This window comes from Podarcis vaucheri, assembly GCF_965113315.1.
Source record: "Podarcis vaucheri genome assembly, chromosome: 9".
In the NCBI taxonomy this organism is placed as follows: Eukaryota; Metazoa; Chordata; class Lepidosauria; order Squamata; family Lacertidae; genus Podarcis; species Podarcis vaucheri.
Window position 1 is genome coordinate 1,017,121 of NC_138767.1, and position 19,197 is coordinate 1,036,317.

The 19,197-nt window shown below is 54.2% G+C and overlaps 1 protein-coding gene and 1 long non-coding RNA gene across 4 annotated transcripts in view; one reads left to right on the forward strand and one right to left on the reverse strand.

Annotated features, from left to right (window-relative positions):
• LOC309540144 lies at positions 1-3,405 on the reverse strand. 2 transcript variants are annotated; one of them, XR_014223064.1, is made up of 4 exons: positions 3,382-3,405; positions 3,071-3,143; positions 2,562-2,796; positions 1-263 (listed from the first exon to the last, which is right to left on the reverse strand). It is a non-coding gene; the product is annotated as an uncharacterized lncRNA (long non-coding RNA). The 2 variants fall into 2 exon arrangements; XR_014223065.1 differs by lacking the exon at positions 3,382-3,405 and having other exon boundaries at positions 3,071-3,366.
• SFXN5 (sideroflexin 5) overlaps positions 1-19,197 on the forward strand; it is a 104,302-nt gene that overhangs the window by 43,687 nt on the left and 41,418 nt on the right. For both annotated transcript variants that reach the window (XM_082236634.1, XM_082236635.1), the window contains 4 exons: positions 3,624-3,677; positions 7,641-7,697; positions 8,725-8,790; positions 11,205-11,295. In XM_082236634.1, the coding sequence (XP_082092760.1) occupies positions 3,624-3,677; positions 7,641-7,697; positions 8,725-8,790; positions 11,205-11,295 (268 nt within the window). The remainder of the gene's footprint in view (positions 1-3,623; positions 3,678-7,640; positions 7,698-8,724; positions 8,791-11,204; positions 11,296-19,197) is intronic.

Consider the following 19,197-nt stretch of genomic DNA (forward strand, 5'->3'; position numbering starts at 1 on the left):
ATTTTTGCATCTTCTTGCTCCAACGGTGCTTGGCTTTCGTGTTTGGTGCAAAGTACCCTGTTGGCCTTGGAGGGGCAGCCTTTCCATGGGACCCTCAACATGATGCTCCTCTGCTGGCACTGGGGGGGGGGGGGAGGAAGGAGACGGAATGGCCCACCTTGGGTTGGGTTCAGCCTGGCAAGAATGCACTTCCTTTCTCTCTGCCACGCTCTGCTTTCGTTCCTCTCGCCACCCAGCAAAGGCTTCTCCATCTGCCTGAAGCACTGAATGAAGGAATAAAGCTGTTAGAAGTACAATACAAGGGACATTTCCCCCTTGGCTGAAGTCAATGGGGTGATGCAAGTGGGGCAAAATGTGGGGTCTGGATGGCAGAATTTGAGGTTCAGAAATGGATGCCATTTCTGGACATCAGGGTGCGCCTTTTGTCTTAGGGATGGAAGAGGCTCATTCTTATCCAGAAATATTTCTTCTTAATGAGAAGCCCTTCTGGCCTGAGACCCAGCCTGAACGCCTGAGAATAATTTCTTATGGTGAAGTAAATAGGGAGCATCTAACAGAGGGGTGAGGAGGGGTCTCCCCAGTGTCCTAAGATGGATTGGTCTTGTTCCCTTAAGAATATAAAGAAGAGCCTATTGGATCAGACCATGGCTAGGCAAATTAAGGCCAGATCCAGCCCAGTTGCCTCCAAATCCGGCCTGCGGATGGTCTGGGAATCAGCGTGTTTTTACATGTGTAGAATGTGCCCTTTTACAGTCATACCTCGGGTTAAAGTTGCTTCAGGTTGAGCGTTTTCAGGTTGCGCTCTGCAGCGACCCAGAAGTAACGGAACGGGTTACTTCTGGGTTTCGCCGCATGCCCAGACGCTCAAAATGACATCACGCGCATGCACAGAAGCGGCGAATCGCAACCCGCGCAGGGCTCCGGAATGGATCCCATTCACATCCAGAGGTACCCCTGTATTTAAAATCCATCTCTGGGTTATATGTGGAGCATAGGAATTCATTCATTTTTTTGTTCAAAATATAGTCCGGCCCCCCACAGGGTCTGAGGGACAGTGGACCGGCCCCCTGCTGACCCTTGGACTGGCCTAACTTTGTCCGGCATCCTGTTCTCACAGCGGCCAACCCAATGCCTGCGAGAAACCAGGGAGCAGAGCCTGAGCAGAACTGGAGTCACACTCTGCCCTCCTGTGTTTTCCAGCAGCCCCTGCGTTCAGAAGCCTTGCTGGCTCTGACTGTGAAGGGCAGAGCATAGCCATCCTGGCTAGGAGCCACCCATAGCTCTCTCCTCCTCCGTGAATTTGCCCAGTCCTCTTAGAAAGCCTTCTGGGTTGGCGGCCGTCCCTGCCTGGCGTGGGATTGACAGCCACAGTTTAAAGCATCCTTTTCCCGGAGGTCCCTTGCAGGAACGTCTCTTACGGCTCAGTCATCTATGCCACCCTTAATGCCACCTGAAATCCGCTGCCTCGCCTTCGCTCCCGGCAGAGAGCCTCCTGGCTGCGCTGCCCTTCTGCTCTGTTCTTCCTCAGCTCCCCCTCAGTTATTCTGAGGCTTGAATTCCTCCCAGGGATGCATTCTGGGCCACATTGCCGGAGACATATGGCCCTTTCTGTAATGATAGATCTTGAGGGAGGGGCTGGCATGGCTCCCAGCACAGAGAGGGGAAAGGTGTCCTTATTTATGTTTAACATTTGGGTGGTAATCTGTAATTAACTTTGCAAAAAGTTAAACACAAATTTTGAGATAGCGATCAGGTTGACACCAAAATCGGCCCGAATCCAGACCTGTCAGAGATGCTGAGAGCTGTCAGCAGAGCTCAGTTTTGTGAGCTGCAAATGATAAACTGGAACCTCTTGTCATAAAGCAGAAAAGGAAAGGGGGGGGGAAAAACCGATGTTCAAATGTTACATTTTAATTTTAACATTTATGCCAATTGATCTGTGAAATGTAGTGACATAATTGGCCGTCTGCTCTCACAGTCTGAGTCTCAAACTGAGCATACTGGGAAGAAGCGGGTGGCGATGGAGGGAGTGGAACTGGGAACCCCCTTCCCTCTCCCCACGGCGGTGTGGGTCTCCATTGCCTCCACTTCAGGGTGTGCTAAACCAGGGGCGAGCATTTGCCGCCCTCCAGAGGGCTTCGTTTGTAAGCCAAGAGAACTGGTGGCTCCTTGTGCCTGGAGTGTGGGGCCTGGGGCCACAAGAACCCAAGGAGAAGCATGCAGCCGGATCAGGCCACGGGGGACCCATCTGTCCAGCATGCTCACAGTGGTCAATTAGACGCCCCAAAGGAAGGAAGCCCACAGGCAGGACGGCAATTGCTGGAAACCTCAAGAGGGGAGAGGGCTCCTGGGCTTGGGTCCGGCTTGGAGGTTTCGCACAATGGGCAGCTGGTTGGCTTCTGTGAGAACAGGATGCTGGACTGGTGGGCTGGATCCAGCAGGGTTCTTCTCGTGCTCTTGTGATGTATTCCATAGTTGAACAATCAGCCACTGTGTGAAGCACTTCTTCCATTGGGATCTCTCCTGGCTCTTCACTGGATAGCCCTGAGTTCTAGTCTTACCCCTTTTCTCTGCTGCATCGTGTTAGACTTGTCTGCTGTGTCTCTTCTCACTTGCCCAGCAAGCAGAGGGAGGTCAGGAAGGTTCATCAAGCAGATCCTGGTAGGGAGGAAGGAGACTGGCGGTCAGTCAGGCCGGGCCATCTGAAGGCGGGTCTGGGAACAGCCTGGGAAGAGGACCTGGCTGTGTCCTCATCTCGTTCGGGAGCCAGAGCTCTTTGCCCTGGATCTGATAGACCTGTTGGGGAACTGGTTTGATATAATCACCTTGCGGTTGAGGAAGGGTACACACATGCATGGCGGCAGGGATCTGGCACTCTGACCAGCCACACACAGAGGCAGCGATGTGGAAAAGCCCCACCTGTTGAATACCTGCCAGGTAGAAAAGGGTGGGAGACAGGCTCCTCTCCCTTAGGACTACGCCTGGCTTGGAGTGGCCGGGGCTCTTAGGCCCCCCCCCCCCAGATCTATGTCTGTATTTTCAGTCTGACTTCTGTGGGGCTGTGTATCACCTTAATGTTTGTGGCCCATCTTGATCTCCAGGGCAGGTGAGAACAGGAACTTAATGAGCAAACATGTCTGCATCTGCAAAGGAATTAACATACATAACATACTGGTGCAGCCATTTCTGGAGTACTGGGGGGTCCCAGTTTGTTTTGGTCTCCAGCCTCTCTTGCGCCACCCCAGCCAGTAAGTAGAAATAGAGCTGTATGTTCCTTGGCAGACTTCTTCCCATAGGGAGAGCACTTGCACCCCATGTGCCTCTTGCAGGCCACCCACTCTCAGTCGCTCTCCCCTCGCCATCCTCACAGCCCCCACCTGCCGGCGGCAGAACCCTCTTACTCCTTCCGGGTCCACCTGTCCCACACAGAGATTCAATGCACGCTTGGCTTTGTATGGCTTTGTATGGCTTCACGCTTCATGGTGGAGCTTCTTGGCCGCCCTTGGAGAAGGGCAGGCGGGGCGTTGTCAGTTGCTGTTGGGAGAGGCAGTCCCATCCCTCCCCAAATGCCCAACCCCACCCACCGTCTTCCCTGAAATCTCCCCCTTCTCTCTCTCTCGCAGGTTGTCGGTCTCCTGCTGCCAAATCAGACGCTGGCATCCACTGTCTTCTGGCAGGTAATGACGACTTGCTGCCTGTCATCCCTGTGCTCGAAAAGCCTCGCTTCTGTTCTTTGCCGCAGCCGAAAACACAAGCAGAATCCCGGCTTTGAGCTTCCTTTTGGCTTGTGGGATGGGGAGGCTGGAGGGAGGCCGTCGTCTTCTGTGTGGGGTGATGGGGGAACAGCCCCTTCGGCAGTGGGCTCTCTTTCAGGGAGAAAATAAGGAGAGCCCTGCTGGATCACACCAATGGCCTGTCTCGTCCAGCCTCCTGTTCTCGCAGTGCCCACAAGATGCCCATTAAAGGAAACCCACAAGCAGGACCCAAAGCGCAAGGGCATCTTCCCCTCCTGGCTGCTTCTAGCGACTGGTATTCAGAAGCATTGCTCACCTGCTCTCACACGTGAGGTCGGTTGTGGGGCAGCACAGCCTACAGCTGCAAAGGAAGGCTAGGGAGCCCTACAAGTCTGTGATTCTGTACAGCTGAGTTGGGTATGTTTAGCCTGGAAAAGAGGAGACCCAGAGGAGATATGACGGCCGTCTTCAAATATCTCAAGGGCTGTCCCCTGGAAGAGGGAGCAAGCTTGCTTTCTCCTGCTCCGAAGGGTAGGACTCAAACCCATGGCTTCAAGTTCCAAGAAAGGAGATTCCGACGTAACATTAGGAAGAATTTTCTCATGGTGAGAGCCACTTGACCACAGAATGGCTGACCTCAAAGGGAGTGGACTCTTCTTCCTTGGAGGCTTTTAAGCAGAGGCTGGGTAGTCATTTGTCAGAGATGCTTTAGCTGAGATTCCTGCATTGCAGGGGTGGACTAGAGGACCCCCGGGTTCCCTTCCAGCTGTACAGTTCTGTGATTCTGTGAGAGTGGGCTCCTGTTTGTTCCTCTGCCAACACAACCTCTGTCTGGTGCCTTTCAGTTTGGTGCCTGTTCCTTCTGCCTCCAGGGCTTGCTTTCTCTGCTGTTCATCTCTGAGAGCAAGCCTTGCTTGGGGCAGGGAATCGGCAGTGGAACAAACTCTCTAGCTATTATAATCTTAGCAGCAGTTATAACTGGAACATTTTGAATTCTGAACGATTTCTAGGGGCACCAGGTACAGAACGGTTGCCCAGGGGGTGAGCTGCATAGCACACAGGAAGGAAGCCGTGGGTCGCTCTCCAGGGAAAGGTCAGCCCCTTTGATGCAGCCAAAATGGACCCATGCCTGCAGTGCAGAGAACCCGAGTCCAAAAGAGCAGGGAGGTTGACCAAGGCTGCTCAAAGGTTATTCCCTGCCTTCCCCTGGTGTTTGCTCTCGTGAATGGTCTGGGCCTTTTAGCACGGATCCTGCCCTTAGTGCCAGATTTCTGTATAGTTATGGCATGCAAGATGGGAGAGCCCTCAGCATAAATGACATTTCTGCCTAAAGACGTGAGGATCATGAAGGAAGGGTGAGCATCTTGATGGGGGCAGGAAATCTCTTGGGATGCCTTGGGAACTCTGGAGGTTGTTCCTTGGGAGAAATAAAAAACATTGGATTTTCAATGCAAAAGATCTTTCTTAGCGCACCTGCCTGGCTGTGTCCCAACACCCTCAAAGGGCCCAAGCAGGTCTGCATTCCAGACACCTGTGGATAGCAGGTAGTAAACATGAAGCGCTGTTTTTCCTTGCACTGGATCGAGTGTCCTGGTGATCTTCCCTTTCCTTTCAACCAGCAAGTTCCTAGTCTTCATGGTGGTGGAGATGTGCTTGGGAGTGTGTGGGCAGTGCCTGGTCAGGTGGGGAAAGTCTTAAGACCTTTCCCTCTCCGTATGAAGAGCCAGGAGCCGAGGAAATCAGACAAACGGATGCAGAATCCGGAGTCCCTTTGGTGCAGAGTTTGCCTGGCCTTGGATGTTGCTGCGCTTGGCATTGAGAGTCAAGTAAAGGTAGCAAAAGGAGCATCGTACAGACCTTTGAACTTTTCGCAGGAAGTCTGGAGGAAATGGGGCCTCTGCAGTGAGGGCCTCCTCTTTGGACAGCTTCTTGTTCTGCCCCCACTCTGTAAAGTTTTCCCCTCCCATCCTTTTCACTTTTGCTGTCATTGCCTTTCCTCTTCCTCCCTCTCATCCCTCCAGTTTTCTCCCCACCCCCTTCCTCCCTCCTCTCTGACTCCTCTCTGTTTCTTCCCCTCTTCTCTCCTCTCAGCCTCATTTCCCAGGTTCTGCCCAGCAACTGGAGAGGAACAGAGAGAGAGAGCAGTGCAGAGCCAGTTTTTAGGGTGCAGGTTGCAGCCCAGGTCATGTCAGGGCCCCGACGGAGGTAAGCGCCACCCAGAGCAGCTCCGCAGGGGGTGGAGGGGAGCCCCTGAGGCCTTGGCACCGGCAGAAGCTGGGCTGCTCAGGGACACCCCCCACCCCCAAAACACACCCTCCGGCACATCTTACCTGGATGTCAGGGGTGAGGGAAGGCCTGCCTCGTCTGTTTATTTATTCCAGATACTTCTATATAACACTCAATACCAAAAAGCAGTGCAGTCTGCAGAAGAAGGGCAAAAGGAAATCGCAAGCAAGGTCTGAAACCACAAATACACCAGCACCACCTGAATCAGTGAAATCTGGGGGAGGCAAGAACTTAGCAGCCCAGTTTGAGAACTTCTTAAAAGCCCAGTAAAGGAAGAGAGGAGCTGTCAGGTGTCATTTTGAAGCTCATAGCAATGGAGGCCTAAAGGGCTAGTTCCACCTTCAGAGAAGGCTCTCTTCTGAGAAATCATTAGACAGCAATCCTCTGTCTCCTCTGAAGTCTCGGGGGGGGGGAAGGGGGTCAGCCAGGTATCCAGGCCCTTTGTGGTTTGGGGGCTTATATGTCCTCAATACCATCTTGAACGTGGTCCTGTATCAAACTGGCTGCCAGTGCAGCTCCTCCAGTCATGGCGAAATAGGTGCTTAGCACCGCAGCCTGCTGAGTTCTGCACTGGCCGCACCTTCTGGGCCAAGCGTGAGGGCAGCCACGCATCACGCGCATTGTGCCGTCGGTTGTGAGTTTGTAGGTGCATGAACTGCAGTGGCCAGACTGTCCCTGTCCAGAAAAAAAAGATGTATCAGGTGGGGATTCCTGTGTGCCAGTGAGGGAGTAGATCATGCTGAGCTGGATGAGACCCTGGTCCGACTCTGGGGGAGAAGGCAGCTTCTGAGATGGCAGGGGTTCCTCTTCAGGTGAATGTGAGGGCAGGGGGCTCTATTGGAGCCCCCGACAGCCACAGTGGGCAAATCTGCGTACAGTGATCGTTTCTCGGCCTTTTGGCTAAGATCAAGTGCAAATCTGTGTACAGTGGTACCTTGGGTTACATACACTTCAGGCTACATACGCTTCAGGTTACAGACTCTGCTAACCCAGAAATAGTGCTTCAGGTTAAGAATGCTTCAGGATAAAAACAGAAATTGTGCTGTGGCGGCGCGGCAGCAGCGGGAGGCCCCATTAGCTAAAGTGGTGCTTCAGGTTAAGAACAGTTTCAGGTTAAGAACAGACCTCCAGACTGAATTAAGTACTTAACCTGAGGTACCACTGTACTGCAGGAGCCCCAAGCTACTCTGTGGCCATGCAGCCCCCCCCCCCAATTTTCCCAGCACAGGAACTCAGTTGGGAAAGACCACTGCCCCTGGGCTGGAGGAGCTCTGGGCTCGCGGGGTCTAAGTTAGCAAGAGAGGTTCCAGAGTGTGCGCTTTGGGTGTGTGTGTGCGTGCATGCGAGAGAACAAGGGAGGGAGTGCTGTATCTGCCAAAGGTGCCCCTCTCTGCAGGGCTTGTTCTTTCGCGGATACATAACACCATTGTCTGGATTTGATAACAAAAACTTCCCTTCCCAGCGGTAGCCATAATTGGAAATGCTGCCTTCCTGCATGTTTGCTATAACTCCTTCTTTTCAGCAATTGTGCTGCTGTTGCCTGCCCACCCGCCCTCTCTCTCGTTCTTTCTCTCTTTTAACCAGCTGTTTGTTCCTGTTTCTTTCTGTTTTGTCCTTTAGTGGTTGAATCAAAGCCACAATGCCTGTGTCAACTATGCAAACCGAAATGCGACAAAGGTGAGCGGTCGTTTTATGTGTGCGCCATTTTCAAGGAAGCTGATGTAAGTTTCTCCCCTGGCAAGCGCTTGGCCTGCGCCTCTGGCCCCCACCTGATCCCCCTGGCCAGAGGCTCCTGGATCTGAGCATCAGCTCTCAGAGATCTTCCCGGGGAGATTCTGCTGCCCTGGGCTGTCGTGATTGACAGTAGGCTCAGTTGCCGTGGATAGGATGAAACAGCTCAGAGATGGCGCAAGGGCAGAGCCATCCCTGAGACCTGCAATGTATTGCCTTGTTATATCTTTCAGTTCTGTTCATTTCCTCTTGTCCTGTTTGTGGACCCCAGTGGTTTTTGTGCTCTTATCAGGATCCCTTCCTTGGTGCTTCTGCAGCATGCGCACAGGTCGGAACAGGTGGGGCACAAGTTCCCCATGTTTCCAGGGGCACCAGTGCAGAGGGGCACTCCCCCTGGCACTGGCACAGTCCCATCTCACCCCTCAATCTGCACACACACAGCCATGCCCAGAGCATGCCTGGAGGACGCCACCTTCTTCCTCTTGTTTGAATTTTATTGTTATTCATGTTTTTATACTGTATTTTATGCTGCTTTTACAATTAACGTATTTTTCGCTCTATAAGACGCACCGGACCACAAGACGCACCTAGTTTTTGGAGGAGGAAAACAAGAAGAAAAAAAATTCTGAATCTCAGAAGCCAGAACAGCAAGAGGGAACGCTGCGCAGTGAAAGCAGCAATCCCTCTTGCTGTTCTGGCTTCTGTGATAGCTGCACAGCCTGCATTCTCTCCATAAGACACACACACATTTCCCCTTACTTTTTAGGAGGGAAAAAGTGAGTCCTATAGAGCAAAAAATACGGTAAGTGTTTTAAATTTGTTGTTAGCCACCCTGAGCCCGGTTTTTGAACCAGGAAGGGCGGGGTATAAATAAAAAAATATTATGATTATTATTATTGTTTGCAGTCCCTGTGAGCTGGGCTTGAGGTGGCATGGTCTGGCTGACACATTGCCTTTGTTCTTCTTCCTGCAGCCTTCTCCAACGTCCAAGTTCATCCAGGGCTACTTGGGAGCTGTCATAAGTGCTGTCTCGATCGCAGTGGGTAACCCTTTCGTCTTCTCTCTGACTGCTGGGCACCTGGGCAAAGACCTAGCTCTGGGCCCAGCCCCTCTGGATGGCCTCCTGTGCCGGCTGGCGCACTGTGCCTTTGCACCTGGCGCCTCGCAGGAGGCACTGCCAGCCGTGGCTGTGCCCTGGTCGCTTGCCAAGGCCTCCCCATTGCCAGGGCTAGTCATGATTCAGTTCCTTTGCACTGCTAGTTCTCAATGGGTGAGAAGAGTCTTGCCCTGGAGAACAGGGTATGTGATTCTGTTCCTCAAACAGGTGTTTATGCCACACCTTTTGTTCAAAAAAGGAAGATGTTGGGGGCTGGAAGAGAGAGAGAATGGCCTGCTTCTTTCTTCCCCAGATTCGGAGGCCTGAGGCCTCATTAAATGCACTCTGATGTCAATTAGCAGCAAATCGCCTCCTAGGGTGATCCCATTAGGACTAGGTGACCTGAAAACAAGCGCCATTCCCCACTTCCCAGTGGTCTGCAAAAGATCTTGTATTAATTAAAACCAGGTCTCTCCTCCCCACCCTCCCCGCAAGTGCACAGCCTGCCCTGGGCGGCAGACAGAATGCAGGGGGCCACTGGTGTCCGAAGAGGGCCTGGGGGGGCCAAAGAGCAGCTCCGAGAAGGGTTTCCAGGTCATGGTTCTTGCACAGAAGTCAAGAGCGGCAGCTGCAAACGTCATTCACCACAATAAGCAGTTTAGAAAAGTCAAGAAGCGTCCCAGATCCATGCATAGGGGGCTTGTGAGTCAGCTGCATAAGGAGGTGAGGATTCTGTAGCACAGCCTTCCCCAATCTGGTGCCCTCCACATGTTTTGGACTACGTCTGGGACACATAGGAGCACCTGTTTGGCAAAAGCTGCTGTAGCCCATATGCCAAATCTGTAGGGCAGGAATGGGGAACTGGATCTGGCCCACAGGACAGGCACTTCCTTCCGCCACCTCTGCCAGGCCACCTCTGCCAGGTACATGGGGGAAACCCCCCATCTCTTAATCCTAGCCCCTGTCTCTGGAAAGGTGCCTCTGCTTCCTGTGGCCTCTGGCAATTCTCCTTCAGAGCCTAGCAGGCCACGTTTCTGAGTCTTCAAATACAGAGGTCAGGGTTGGCGTGGATTCAGGGAATGAGAAGGCAGTCGGAACACCTCTTGCCAAAGCCTCCCCCTCTTTCCTGCTTTTCTAGGTGGCCCCAAACTCTGCAGCAATGCCACACCCAAGGGCCCCGTGGAGGGCTGGGAGGGGGGGTGGCAGTCTGTGCAGCTGCCGGCTTCCTCAGCCCCCTTCCCTGCCCCTGTTAATTCGCTGCCAGGTTCTCTTCTAGGCTCCTTTTCTGCTGCCCTTCGTCTGCTGCCCCCTTCTCTCTCCACCCCCGGCCATTACACCCCCACAGCGACACCATTTTTCACCCTCCTGTCTAGGTGAGGGCACCCCTGTGGCTTTCCCTAATGCCTGCTCCTTCGCCTTGATAATTGTTTGCGAGGAGGAGGAGCAGCGCACAGGGGCTGCCTTGACAGCCTGCGAATTTGCTGCGATAGCCCATAATCAGGTTGAGATGAAGAAGGAGGCCACCCACCGCCCTCGGCCCTCCTGCGGCCACTTAGGAAGGAGCCCTCCCGCCTGGGGTGGGGTGGCCTCTGGGGGCCAGTCCTTTCAGCCCCAAGGGCCTTGGTCTGGCCTTTACACCTTTGTGACGCGAACCTCAAAACAATGGTCTCTCCTCAAGCCCTAAATCCTCCCTCTCCCCCCCCCAGCACCTCAAAGTCCCCTGTGTGGTAGGAGACCCTTCTAGGCACCCCCCACTTTCCTGGTTCTGGCTGGGAGAATAAACACACACAGATAACACAAGAAACTTTTGTAAAATAATTTCCATTCCTTGAATCTTGCTCCCAAGTCGAGGATCTGGGAGGCTGGATTTCAGCTCTGTCAACATACAGATTGCTTTTTGAAACATATTAGATGTCTTAACATTAGATTGTTTTAGCTGCATGTCGTTTGAACTGTGCAGATCATCCAGAGGAGGTTGTTTATTGATTGATTAGAATGACCGATTAAAATGATTCCGTGTTAGGAGCTGGCAGGGTCACAAAAAGTAAAACCTCTGGTTGTGATCAAACTTACCCCAGCAGCAGTTGCTGGGCTTGTTTTGCTATCTATTGCTATTTTACTAAATATTTTAATGATGGCTTTTCTTGGTATTTTTGGTTTTAAATGTTGTATGTACATTGCCCCCCCCCTTTTTAGTGACCTTATTGTGTTTTATGTAAACTGCTTAGGGATTTTGCATATTAAGCGGTCTGTGAATATTACCGATGGTGGTGGCCTGTGGGGTTGGGCTGTGGCTGCTCTGCCCCCCCCCCCGGCTCTCCTCAAGGCTTCTTTGCCCCCCTTTCCTTCTCCTGCAGGTGGGCCTTAACGTTCTGATCCAGAGAGCCAATCAGTTTACTCCGGCCACCCGGCTCCTGATCCAGAGATTTGTGCCATTCCCTGCTGTAGGTAAGGGGGTGCATACCTTCCCCTCTTTCTCTGCTTCCGTAGAGAAAATGGGCTTCCATGGTGCGCTTGGAAGGGCTGCCCCCAAAGTCCCATTTACGATACGATACTGTCAGGGGTTCAGAAGCAGAGACGCAGAGAAGGGTGGAAACAGAGAGCGAGGGGGAGGAAGCCGAAGGGAGAATGAGTGATGATGACGACCCGAGATCTCCAAGCCTAAGCAGTGAGTCAGAGGACTCCCAAAAGGGAGCCCCAGTGAGCAGAGCAAGGGGGGGATCCGGGGGGACACCCCAGGAGGAAGGGAACAGAGGAGATTCAGAGAGCAGCAGCTGGAAGTCGGGACCCACGCTCAAGACTGAGAGCAGCAGGGAGGAAGGCAGCCAGGCATCGGGTTCCGGAGGCCGTCAGCAGGAGGGAGGGCACGAGTCAGGGGTGGTCACGCCCTCCTCAGAGAGCGAGGCAACGGTCAAGAGGAAAGTAGAGAGTTGGGCGCGCGCGCCAAGTTCAAATGCAGCGGAAGCTGGAGCAGTAAGCAGCCCGGAGAGTGAGCCAGGTCCCAAAGCCCGCCGAAAGGAAGCGGAAGGATCAGGGGGGTCAGCGTCAGAGGAGAGTAGAAGGGAGGAGTCCCAGGGGGGCAGAAGGACCCAGAGACGTAGGGAGAGGCGAAGGAGGTGGAGCAAGGCTAGGGTATTAAGCTGGTGTGCAAGAGGCGGGGACTCAGATGGGTCTTCGCCGACCTAGGGCAGAAGGTGTAGAGCTGCACGCTGCAGTTCGGAAATGAAACCTGTAACTCAATAAAGACTCTTTTAAAGTGGACGCTGTGTGGCGTGGTCCTATGTGAGCTGGGACCTGGTAGCAGCTCTGACAGTAAGACCCATCTCTTCAAAGCTTCAGAAACCTGAAACCTCGCAGCGGGAGCAGAAGCCGCTAGGGGAGGAAGAGGGGTGTCTGTAAGCAAGCTCACAAAGGTTAGCAAGATGACGGAAGAACAGAGGATCTCCGCGCTGCAAGAGGCAGTGACCCAGTTGTCCTCAGAGGTATTGGCTTCCAAGAAACGGGAGGAGGAGACTACAGCCGCCTACAGAGACCTACACGCCAGGTTTGAAATGCTTGTTAAGCAAGGGCAACCGGGACCCAGACCGGAGGGCGTGGGATTGGCACGGAGAGCAGGAGGGCTTGTGGCTCACTTCGATGGGACTTTGCAACAGTACCCTAATTTTAGAGCAGACGTAATGTGCGCACTGCAACTGCTGGCAAAAGACTTTAGAGATGAGGAAGAGAAGGTGGGGTTCATATTGTCCCATTTGCATGGGGATGCCAAAGCCTGGCTGCGCAATTTGTGGAGGGATAAAGATCCGGCGCTTCAGAATGCAGATGCCTTCATCAAAGCGATGGATGCGTGTTTTTTGTCTACTATTGATGTGGATCTTGCCAGACGGGAGATTCATGGACTAAAACAAGGGAGGGCGAGCGTCCGGCAGTATCACGCCCGATTTTTTGCGCTGGTCAGTGCTTTAGAATGGGATCGGGATTCGCCCCCTGTCAGAGACCTCTTCTGGGAGGGTCTAAGTTCTGCGGTTAAGGATGAAATTGCAAGGGGGGAGAGGCCCCGAAGCACGCAGGAGGTGGTCCAAAGGGCGCTGACTGTGGGGGTGAGGCTGGAAGAACGTCCATGGTGCAGAGATGAAGGACGTGGAGGGCGCGAAGCAGCGAGAAGTTTCTCTTTCGTTCCGAGGGAAGCAGCGCGTGCGCAATCCACACCTCCGCCAGGAGGGGGAGGGGAACCGATGGAGGTTGGAGGTGCAAGGGCTCAGTCAGCAGCCAGAGCCCTAGCACCGGCAGCAGTGAAAGCGAAGCCTCCTAGAGGGAACAGGAAGTGTTACATCTGCGAGGATCCAGGCCATTTGGCGAAGGAGTGTCCCCGGAGGCTCCACAAGCACACTGCAGCCTCAGCAATGGTGACTGCAGCAACGCAGCAAGGAGAACCACAGCAGGGAAACGACGATGTCTGGCTGGAGACGGAGGCACTGGGGCCCAGCCAGACGCATCTGTGAAGCAGCCCCCAGCGATATTGCAACCCACGGATCCCCTCCCACCCAAACCAGTGGTGCAGCTCACAGCGTCTCTCCAGCTACCCAACGGCGTCACTATCGAAGTGCCGCTTTCTGTGGATTCTGGAAGCAACGCAGACTTTATAGCGCAGAGCTTTGTAGAGCAGCACGCTATACAGCTATTGCCTGCCACTCTGCCCCTGCAAGTCGTCACAGTGGATGGCAGAGAGTTGCTAGGGGGGCAGGTGGTGAAGCAGACGCCACCAATGGTGATGCGCCTTGGCAACCACAGGGAAGTCATCAGTTTTAATGTCACCCAACTGTCGGACACGCCCATTGTGTTGGGCATGAGTTGGCTGGACAGGCACAGTCCGACACTGGCTTGGTACCAGAGACAACTGATCTTCGGCTCCTCTTATTGCGCAGAACACTGCATCCTGCCCCGACGGGAGGGAGAGGAGGAGGAATCACAACTGCAGTTGGGAACGTTGCAAGCGGTCCCCCACAAATACGCGAACTTTTTGGAGGTCTTCTGCGAGAAGGAGGCGGACAAGCTACCCCCTCACCGGCCATATGACTGCAAGATTGACCTCCTACCGGGGGCGACGCTGCCGAAGGGGCGGCTATACTCCATGTCTGAAGATGAAATGCAGGAACTCAAACAGTTCATCAAGCATAACCTGGAGCGTGGCTTCATCAGAGAGTCCAAGGCAGTGGGGGGCAGTCCCGTTTTCTTCGTGAAAAAGAAAGACACGCCCCAAAAAAGACTCGTTGTGGACTACCGCCTTTTGAACCAGATGACCAAACCGTCTGATTACCCCATGCCCAGGATTGACGACCTCCTCGCGACGGTGCGCAAGGGACGCGTGTTCACCAAGTTGGACCTACGAGGGGCGTACAATCTCATCCGCATGCGGGAGGGCGATGAGTGGAAGACGGCCATGTTCACACCGCTGGGCACCTACGAGTACAGGGTTATGCCCTTTGGATTACAAAATGGCTCTCACTGTTTTCAAGCTTTTATGCATCACGTGTTGGAGGGACTCCTCTACAAGACATGCGTCTGCTTCCTGGATGACATCCTGATTTTCTCGGACTCGCAGCAAGCTCACGACCGAGACGTGAGGGAGGTGCTCAGCAGGTTGCAACAACATAGACTGTACGCCAAGCTGGAGAAGTGCCAGTTCGACACGAAGGAGGTGGATTTCCTGGGATACAAGTTGTCGGACAAGGGGATAGCCATGGACAGCACCAAGGTTCGTGCGGTATTGGATTGGAAGAGCCCGCGCAACCGGAAGGAGGTCCAGCGGTTTGTCGGCTTCGCCAACTTCTATCGCAAGTTTATCAAGGGGTTCGCGATGCAGACGGCAGCGATTACGGACACGCTCAGCTCCAAAAAAAAGAAATTCATCTGGACGGAGCAGGCGGAGCAGTCCTTTCAAGCGCTCAAGCGTCTCTTCGCATCGGAGAAGCAACTGCTGCATATCGACCCCAGTAAACCGTTGAGGGTAGAGACAGACGCGTCAGACAGAGCCGTGGGAGCTGTTCTGCTGCAGCGAGACCCGCAGGGGGTGTGGCGGCCGGGAGCGTTCTACTCCAGAAAGCTCAGCAAGTCGGAGCAGAACTACACCATCTGGGACAGGGAGTTGCTGGCCATTCATGCAGCTTTCAAGGCGTGGAGGCACTTCCTAATCGGCGCCAAGCACACGGTGCAGGTCTGCACGGACCACAAGAATCTGGAGCACTGGCGCACGGCTCAGTTCCTGAACCAGAGGCAGATACGTTGGGCGGAGTTCTTTGCTGACTTCAATTTCCGAATAGAGTACGTCCCAGGCGACACCAACATCATGGCGGATGCACTGTCCCGAAAACCGCAATACCTAGAAGAGGTGACGCCAGCGGCGGCCATGCACATCTTCGCACCGACGGCGTGGGCGTGTGCCTCAGCTACAGTAGACCTGGATGCGGTGCGACGTGCATTGCGGGACGACTCATTCGCACAAGACAAGATGGCGGAACTGCTCAGAGGCACGGCTACCACGGACGAGTTCCAGGTGCGGGACGGCTTGCTCCTACGCAAAGGGGCTGTCTATGTACCAGGAGACGACCTTCGCGCCAAGGTACTGCAACAGTTGCACGACGCACCCACGGCCGGTCACTTTGGCACAGAGAAAACGATGGAATTAGTCGCGAGAGACTTCTGGTGGCCCAGGCTGAGAGGGGAGGTCGCGGACTACGTCGCGAGGTGCGACACCTGCCAGAGGGCCAAGCCGGTACACAGACCACCGGCGGGACTGTTAGAACCGCTGCAAACGCCGTTTGAACCGTGGGAGAGGGTGGCCCTGGACTTTGTGACGGATTTACCCAGCTCGAGAGGCAAGACAGCTGTGCTAGTGGTGGTGGACTTGTTCACCAAGATGGCACATTTCATTCCGTGTGCGAAGGTGGCCACGGCGGAACAAACCGCCAGACTGTTCATAGATCACGTGTTCAAAGTGCATGGCCTGCCACGGTCTATCCTGTCCGACCGCGGACGCCAGTTCATCTCGTCTTTCTGGCAGAAGCTGATGGGTTTTCTAAATGTCAAGGTCAATCTGGCATCAGCAAGACACCCGCAGACCAACGGGCAAGCAGAGAGGGTCAATGCCATCATGCAGCAGTACCTGAGATGCTATGCCAATCAACAGCCTGCGACGTGGGTGGATTACCTGCCGCTAGCCGAGTTCGCTTACAACAACACGAAGCACGTGTCCACAGGAGTAACGCCGTTCTTTGCCAACAATGGGAGGCATCCCAGAACCTTCCCGGGACTGGAGAGAGTGGGGGAAGGAGAACCACAGACGGCGGACGCGTTCGCGTCAGAGCTGCAGGCGGTCCACGATCAACTCAGACGGCAGCTGGAGCTAGCTAAGCACGCCTACAAGGTGCAAGCTGACAAGCACAGGCGGGTTGGCGAAGTGATCCAAGTGGGAGACTGGGTCTGGTTGGCAGCCCACGCAGTGCCGACCAGGTCACTTGCCAAGAAGAAGTTGGGGCACAAGCAGATCGGTCCGTACCAAGTCGAAGCGCAGATCAACCCGGTAGCCTTCCGACTGGCGCTGCCGGAGGGTTCCAGAATGCATCCGGTGTTCCACAGGTCGGTGCTCACTCCCTACAAGGCACCTCACAGGTTCCAGGAGCCAGGGACGGCGCCAAGTCCGCTCCGGGAGCGGACGGAGACGCGGGGGGTGAAGCACCAGGACCACATCAACGAGGTCACGGAGATTTTGGACTCCAGATGGGGGGAGGAGGGAGTCGAATACCTCTTAGCCAGAGAGGGCACCCGGGCCAGCGCCAATAGCTGGGTACCAGACTACGCTTTGGAGGAACCCCTGCTCAAGGACGAGTTTCATGCCCTCTTCCCACACAAACCCATGCCAGCGAGCTTCTTCGACGACTGGTTGTTCACACCCACACTTTCTTCCAGCACGTTCCATGGATTCGACTCAGAAGGGGAACCCGCACGGAGCACCCGTTCCCCAGAAGGTTCACCGGCAGGTTCGGCATCAGGCAACTCGTATTGGTGGGACGATCGACCAGAGGAGCAATGGCGCAGGAAGTGGCTGGAGATGCCAGGTCGAGCGACCGACGCAGAGACTGACATGGACGTGTTCGGGGAGGACCTAGGGTTCGAGCACGGCGGTACAGAGATGGAAGAGCAACAAGTCAACGTCGACGACCGCGAGGGGGAAGACTCGGAGGTTTTCAGTTGGCGGCCACCCACGGGGAGCGACCTGTATCCAGCATTCCCTCCCATGATGATGGAGCACCCAGCACCCACACCTGACAGCGGGGAGGGGGGAAGGGGGGGCTTCGAGGGGGGGATGGATGTCAGGGGTTCAGAAGCAGAGACGCAGAGAAGGGTGGAAACAGAGAGCGAGGGGGAGGAAGCCGAAGGGAGAATGAGTGATGATGACGACCCGAGATCTCCAAGCCTAAGCAGTGAGTCAGAGGACTCCCAAAAGGGAGCCCCAGTGAGCAGAGCAAGGGGGGGATCCGGGGGGACACCCCAGGAGGAAGGGAACAGAGGAGATTCAGAGAGCAGCAGCTGGAAGTCGGGACCCACGCTCAAGACTGAGAGCAGCAGGGAGGAAGGCAGCCAGGCATCGGGTTCCGGAGGCCGTCAGCAGGAGGGAGGGCACGAGTCAGGGGTGGTCACGCCCTCCTCAGAGAGCGAGGCAACGGTCAAGAGGAAAGTAGAGAGTTGGGCGCGCGCGCCAAGTTCAAATGCAGCGGAAGCTGGAGCAGTAAGCAGCCCGGAGAGTGAGCCAGGTCCCAAAGCCCGCCGAAAGGAAGCGGAAGGATCAGGGGGGTCAGCGTCAGAGGAGAGTAGAAGGGAGGAGTCCCAGGGGGGCAGAAGGACCCAGAGACGTAGGGAGAGGCGAAGGAGGTGGAGCAAGGCTAGGGTATTAAGCTGGTGTGCAAGAGGCGGGGACTCAGATGGGTCTTCGCCGACCTAGGGCAGAAGGTGTAGAGCTGCACGCTGCAGTTCGGAAATGAAACCTGTAACTCAATAAAGACTCTTTTAAAGTGGACGCTGTGTGGCGTGGTCCTATGTGAGCTGGGACCTGGTAGCAGCTCTGACAGATACGATAATCTTTATTGTCATTGTCCCATACAGAACAACGAAATTGAAAAAAACTGCATAAGACATTCAAAAACCAACAAGCCTGCTATCCCAACCTGGTTAGCCCCCTAAAAACTCTGATACCCCATTTTTAAATACAATATACTTCCATAGAAACTACCTTACACTGCGTTTAAAACCAAAATCACATTTGGATAGAAACTGTTTCTCAGGCAGCTGGTCCTAGTCTTTATAACCCTGTACCTTCTTCCAGAAGGCAGAAGCTGAAAGAGATCATTTCCGGGGTGCGCACTATTCTGCACTATCTCTGCAGCTTTCTTATGGCACCTGGAAGCATAGATTGCTTTTATGCTTTCCACCTTTCCAAGGTGGAAAGAGTGCACCCAATTATTTGGCCCAGAGTACAAATTTGCATATGCTAATTTATACATAAAGGTGCAAATTCTACCTGTTTTCAGAGGGAAAAGCAAAACCTGGCTTCATCTTGCTGTCGGGGCTTAATTTACCTCTGGTCGACTTAAGAAGATGGAAGAGCCAGAACTCCTAGCTCCATAGGAAAGGGCTCACTCAAATTAACAAAAATGAATATAGCAAAATAAGAGCTTTTTTTTTTTTGAGCTTTTCCATGCCTCTGCTTGGGTTATTGGTTTGTTTTACAAAAAACAGGAATAAAAAAAGCTATTTTAAAAATACAGTGTGTGGCTGGGGTTTCATGGGCGCTGCCTGCGTGCCCTGATGGCAAGGAAAACAAATTGAATTGGGTGGCTTTGAAAGGGAATTGGACCGATTCATGGTGGATGAGGCTGTGCTGTGCTGTGTCGCAGGCAGCCTTCCTCTAAGTGCCAGCCAGTGGGAGGGAGTTGTGGCTGTGGGGCTCAGGCCCAACTTATGGGCTCTTCTTGCTGGCGCATCTGGTTGTCCCCTATGGAAAATACGGTGCTGGACGCCAGGTAGCTTCCCTTGGGCCCTGCTCCACCTGCAGATGGGCTCTTTAGCATGTGCTTACATAAGAAAGAGTCATCCTTGTTGCAACTCAGGATGTCCCAGACTGTTGTGGTACGGGGGTGCTGGTGAGGATTCCATAATTGTATGCAGGAGGCAGGCAGGGGGAGAGGGATGCTTACCTGAACCAGGTGTGTCTCTGGACCCCTTTGCACCTGGGGGGATGGATGGGGAAAGGTGGCCTCTTTTTTCTCTGTGCATGGCACTTCGAGCAGGAGGAGGAGG